At 37.9% G+C, this 5,591-nt stretch overlaps 1 protein-coding gene across 1 annotated transcript; it reads left to right on the forward strand.

Moving 5' to 3' along the window:
• Positions 1–382: 382 nt before the first annotated feature.
• Positions 383–5,391, forward strand: irx4a (iroquois homeobox 4a). The gene is made up of 5 exons (XM_064337962.1): positions 383–994; positions 1,617–1,868; positions 2,483–2,589; positions 3,519–3,829; positions 4,213–5,391. Exons 1-5 carry the CDS (start codon positions 950–952, stop codon positions 4,923–4,925), a joined length of 1,428 nt encoding a protein of 475 aa, XP_064194032.1. The 5' UTR covers positions 383–949; the 3' UTR covers positions 4,926–5,391.
• Positions 5,392–5,591: the final 200 nt, after the last annotated feature.

The raw sequence follows: 5,591 nt of genomic DNA on the forward strand, positions 1-5,591 counted from the left end.
AAAGCAATATGAATAAACAGCTATTGAGGAACATCATCAAATGTAGCTTACGACGTCAATCCGAAATAATAGCAATAAAATATTGCCACTTCATTTTCACATAGGTGCGTGTTGGACTTATTTGCAGTTATTAATTAAGTGCTTTCTATTGCCTTGGTAGCCTGGCGTGATTACTGATATCTCTGCTGTGGTAACATTACTTGGGTTTGAGGTTAGCCCCGGTATTATCTCTTGATCATATCTTGCAGGAAGATTTACTGGTCTCTGTTTCTTCATTTGCCTCATTTGTACTTGAGACTAATTATTAGGAAAGGGCGGAGTGAGGCAGCTGCTCGTTAATTAATTTCTAATTAAACATGTTCCCCATCAGTCAGTGACTCCAAATGAAAGAACAAAACATTTCTAGGTTTAATCATACCGGGTAGTTTTAAACCGAGTAAGTTATTGCATCTTTAAAACCTTTTTTAATTCAATTACGCCCCCATGAAATCTTAAAAGCCCCTTTCCCCATGTTGCCATTAGCTTGTTCGATTTTTATCCCGAGAAATGCATATTAAAGTTACAGTCTGGTCATTTTGAGTAGGAATCTTCTGACGTCAGAGTCGCTGGTGTTTAAAACAACCTGCATCTGAGCTGACGTGTTTTATACTACTTTTTTATAAAGCAAAATATGTATTTCTGACATCAGAGTGATTAATCCGGCGAAGATACTTCGATGTACTCATGCAATTACATCTTTTGAGAATTAAGGTGACTATCCCATAACCGATGCATTTCTGAAAATCGTTCGAGAAGCATTTAACAAATTAAATATGGTACTCTGCTTCGCCCTATAAGCATCTAGGAGCCTGTGCTTACCAATCAATTGGTACAGTGAAACACAGCAAGGCAACGATAGCGAGGAGACCTCCAGTCTCGCTTTATTTCTGGATATTGGTATCTCTCTACCATGTCATATCCACAGTTTGGATATCCGTACTCGTCTGCACCCCAGGTACGTTTCGTTTTATTGATTATCAAAATGATTTTCAATTGAATTTTGGTCATATTGATTGGTATATTGATTGCCGTATTGATGTTGTCGTGTTCTTTTACGCAAGAAATAAACAGAAACGAAACATGTCGTTACGTACCATCTATGAAAATTCTTTTATAAATGACTTGTGATACCTGTATACTGTAAGACCTAAAGGTAATCCGAAAGCTGCGAACTCCGACCTTTCGCATTACAACGTGTTTTCAAGATAAGTCTAAGTATATTTTTACATGGTTATCTCTACATAAATCATCTACATGCCAACATGTTTGTACAAAAAAAAAATGCACGAGGGTCTTGTCGAAGGGGTAGAGCTATCCAACTGTTGTTTTTTGGCAATGGTCCACACGGTTGCTTTGGAATTGGTCTTTTGGGGAAAGGGTATTCCCAATGCCGAAGTTTTAGTAGCTTATTTAGGAAAACTATGGGTAACATTTGCGTATGTATTAAGTAATAACCGCGATGACATGCATCGCTTTTGAAACGGTTTTTTTATTTTATTTATTTTTTTTACATTTTGTATATTTTTAATTACCTCGCTATAATATATTAAGATACTTCTTATGTGTGTTTTCTTCAGTTCCTGATGACCACCAATTCTTTGCCCACTTGCTGCGAATCTAGCGGCAGGACTCTTTCTGATTCCGCTGTAGCAGCTTCTGCCCAAACGCCAGTTTATTGCCCGGTTTATGACAGCAGACTTCTGGCCACTGCCAGACATGAGCTTAGCTCAGCAGCGGCTCTGGGCGTATATGGAAACCCCTACACAACCAGCCAAGGCTACGGGAACTACGTTACTTATGGTACCGATGCCTCCGCTTTCTACTCTCTGGTAAGCATTTCTTTGATCTCATCGCCATTGATTATAACATCAGCTCTAATTAGAGTCGACATAGGACTACATAAAGCATTGCTTTTATTGAAACGCGTTGCAGCGTGATGCTGTGCGATTTTTCTTTCCAGCATGAGTTGTAGCCATGTTCGGCGTGAACTAATTGGCAATTGGGCGACTTCATTGTCGATGCAAGCGGAACTATTAATTATGGCGTGGGTTACAGGTGACAACCGACCATATTGACTAATGTGAAGCAGTAATCGCCGTGTGATCAGGCACAATTTTGATTTCTTTCTAAACACATTTAAGTAATTTAAAACAAGAAATTGCACCTGCGTGTTTCTATTTCTTACAATATATTTGAACTGTCTTCAGTCGTTATTATTTGGCTTGTGGAAATTGCTATGATGTAGCTTCCAGCCACCGAAAATGAAATATTAAAGTAATCAAGTAAGAACATGCTTAACCTGAAGTCCTTTTTTCCTTAAAAAATGTAATTCAACCCCATGATACAGTTGGATATGAAAGAGAATGAACGAAATACTCTGTTGCTAACCTTTGTTTCAATCTTTGATTATTTTCATATTATCACGGATTTTGTTTTGTTGCAGGGTACGTTTGACACAAAAGAAGGAACAGCGTCTGCGCATGCGGGGATCACACAAGCTGCTGCTTACTATCCTTACGATTCTACCTTGGGGCAGTATCAATACGACAGGTACAAATTTATGAATTAGTCCTATATTGAAAATAATGCATACCACACCCAGAAAGCCTTCGATCAAGTATAACCTTAGCCTTTTATACATTTAAAGTAGGCTATTTACATATTGCAGGCCTATGCATACATTGTCTATATTCAGTTTGTGTAAAGTATTACTGCAGAGATATTTGGAGAATATAGCCCGATACTTTCCGCTTTTCTAAAGTTGTATTGTAAGGCGTAATACACACCAGTCAGGTGATAAAAGCAAAGCAAATGTTTAAAAGCGAAGTGCAAAAGAAGCTACAGACAAAAATATATGAGTTCCCCAGTTATTGTACGTCGTACTGTTTTCTAATAATTAATTACAAATAGTTAATATATGCGTTGTTTGTGAATGGGAATCATTTAAGATTCGATTACTAGATATAAGATTTTACGTGTACCAACTTCTATCGCTTCCATTATTAATTGGAAGAGGGAATGTGACTGGCCATAATAGAGCATACAGATATTGATTATTTATTTATTTACTTGTTACTTTAACTTACTTACTTATACATACCTGTGTGTCTTTCTTTCACATAATTGATTTTGTCGACCACCACTGAGTTTCTAGGATGAGCAGATATTGAGAATTATATATATATATATATATATATATATATATATATATATATATAGAGAGAGAGAGAGAGAGAGAGAGAGAGAGAGAGAGAGACAGACATCTCAACTGGGCAGTGTTTGAGCATTTACTCTCCTTGTAAAGCATGAGGAAATGATCAATCAAACTCTTCACAAAGTCACGAAGGAAGATTTGCCTACAATTATTTATTTATTTATTTTTCGTGAGCTGACCAAAAACTAGTAGCCAATTATTAGATTCACTTCCAGCACACTTTAACGTCTTATGTTGCTAACAGTTGTTTTATATTTACGATCAGATATGGATCTATGGATGGAGGGACAAGAAGAAAAAATGCAACTCGTGAAACGACGAGTACATTGAAAGCTTGGCTCCAGGAGCACCGGAAAAACCCCTACCCCACCAAAGGAGAAAAGATCATGCTGGCTATCATCACAAAGATGACCCTCACACAGGTCTCCACGTGGTTCGCAAATGCCAGGAGGAGACTCAAAAAGGAGAACAAGATGACATGGCCCCCAAGAAACAAATGTTCCGATGAGAAGAGATATGACGATGAGGAAGAGGTGTCTCAAGAGGAACAAATGAAAAGCGAGAGCAACGACGATGGTTAGCTTCACTTATGCTAAATGTCTGCTCACATAAATCAGCTGCAAACATACACTTGTAGGTGCTGTTGGTGACATGCACCCTCGGTTCTGTGAGTCAGTTTACTCAATTTATCTAGAAAATAACTGGCCGACTAATGTAATCAACGAGCTAATCACACTGTAACTCAAAAACAATAAAATGTTCTTAATGCATACTGTTTATGTACTGTAAAAAGTGGTATCGGTTTGAAGAATGTAGGCTACACAAGTACAACAATGTTTATTTATTGTAGGATACGTGCTTTGTATCATTTCTTAATGTCATAGTAGATGTAAATGTTGGTTATTATATTAAATGTATTTTGCATTGCGTGATATACATGTGTTTTGTGATGTTTCCAGAGAACCGGAGTGGTGAAGATAAAGATCTACAACTAAGTGATCTGGACGATTTCGATACGATTGAGTCGGAAAGCTCTGAATGTGAGTTGAAGCACCAGTTTCATATGAACACCCACATGGCAACAACTGAGAGTCCGAATGATCACCTGAAAGAAACACCCTTAAAGATATCTATCCCGATTTCCCTCGAAGCGGAACAGGACTTAACCAAAAGTTGCTTGAAAACGGTTCCGGAAGATTGTGAAGACGATGTCACGAACAGCAGGCCGGCAAAAACGTGCTTCCAACAAGGTCACCAAATACTAGAAAGTAAACCTAGAATATGGTCTCTCGCTCAGACTGCCACTTCTTTAAACCAAACTGAATATCCATCATGCATGCTCAGATGTCAACCGACCATGCCCTCTTCCCCGGCGGCATCCTCTCCTGTAAACGTTATTGACAGACAACAGGATTCGCCCGTCACAACGCTCAGAAACTGGGTAGATGGGGTATTCCACGACCCTTTATTTCGACATAGCACTTTGAATCAGGCATTGACCAATACAACAGTTTCTTGGACCACGACCAAAGGTGCTATACTGGAGACAGGTTCCCTCGGACGCTCTGTTGGAAACATGATAAAGGGACATATTCCTTCTTTACAGCATCAAGATTCTAATACGGATAGTATGACCTTCCCGAAAACAGGGAACAAAATGTACTGTGCTTAGCAAACCAAAACCCCGCGTGAGAGACTAAAGAATAGGGTACTCTGGGATGTACTCTTGAAAACGAAAAATGAGAAATGCATTTCCTGAATACAAGGATGTCTTCGGCGATGCTGGGATCACATTTATATTTGATTAGTCGAAAAGATACTTATGCATTGTTATATTGACATTTCACTAGTGGGACTCCCAAATGGGTATCAGTTTGAAAATATTTATTTTCCATTAAAAAGCACGTAAGATGTATGTATATGTATAATTGAAAGTTTACATTTGACTAAAAAGTTTACAAAACAGGATTTGTTTATCGTACGGCATGCAGATGTTAATAATTTCCTTAATATTGTTTAGAGCTCTGTCATTATTTACCGATGTCACTGTTGCAAAGTATCACACAACTGCACAAGTTTTCCTAAATTTGGAAGGATATGTTTAAAGTTGTTCACTTAAATAAAAGGTCTGTTTTGGAGGAATGGCTGTGGTCTGACTGCGTTACAAAGGTTTGCTATCCGTGGTGCTGAAATGGATTGGATTTCGAGGGCAGTTCAGCGGATGCTAAGTATAAAGCATATAATTTGGTACATAAAATGTTTAAACACTTTTATTATTCATTCATGTCATGCATAATTTGTAATTAATTTTTCTTCTTTTTTTTGGGAAATTCCTGAC

This window comes from Anguilla rostrata, chromosome 1 (genome assembly GCF_018555375.3).
Source record: "Anguilla rostrata isolate EN2019 chromosome 1, ASM1855537v3, whole genome shotgun sequence".
NCBI classification, from domain to species: domain Eukaryota; kingdom Metazoa; phylum Chordata; class Actinopteri; order Anguilliformes; family Anguillidae; genus Anguilla; species Anguilla rostrata.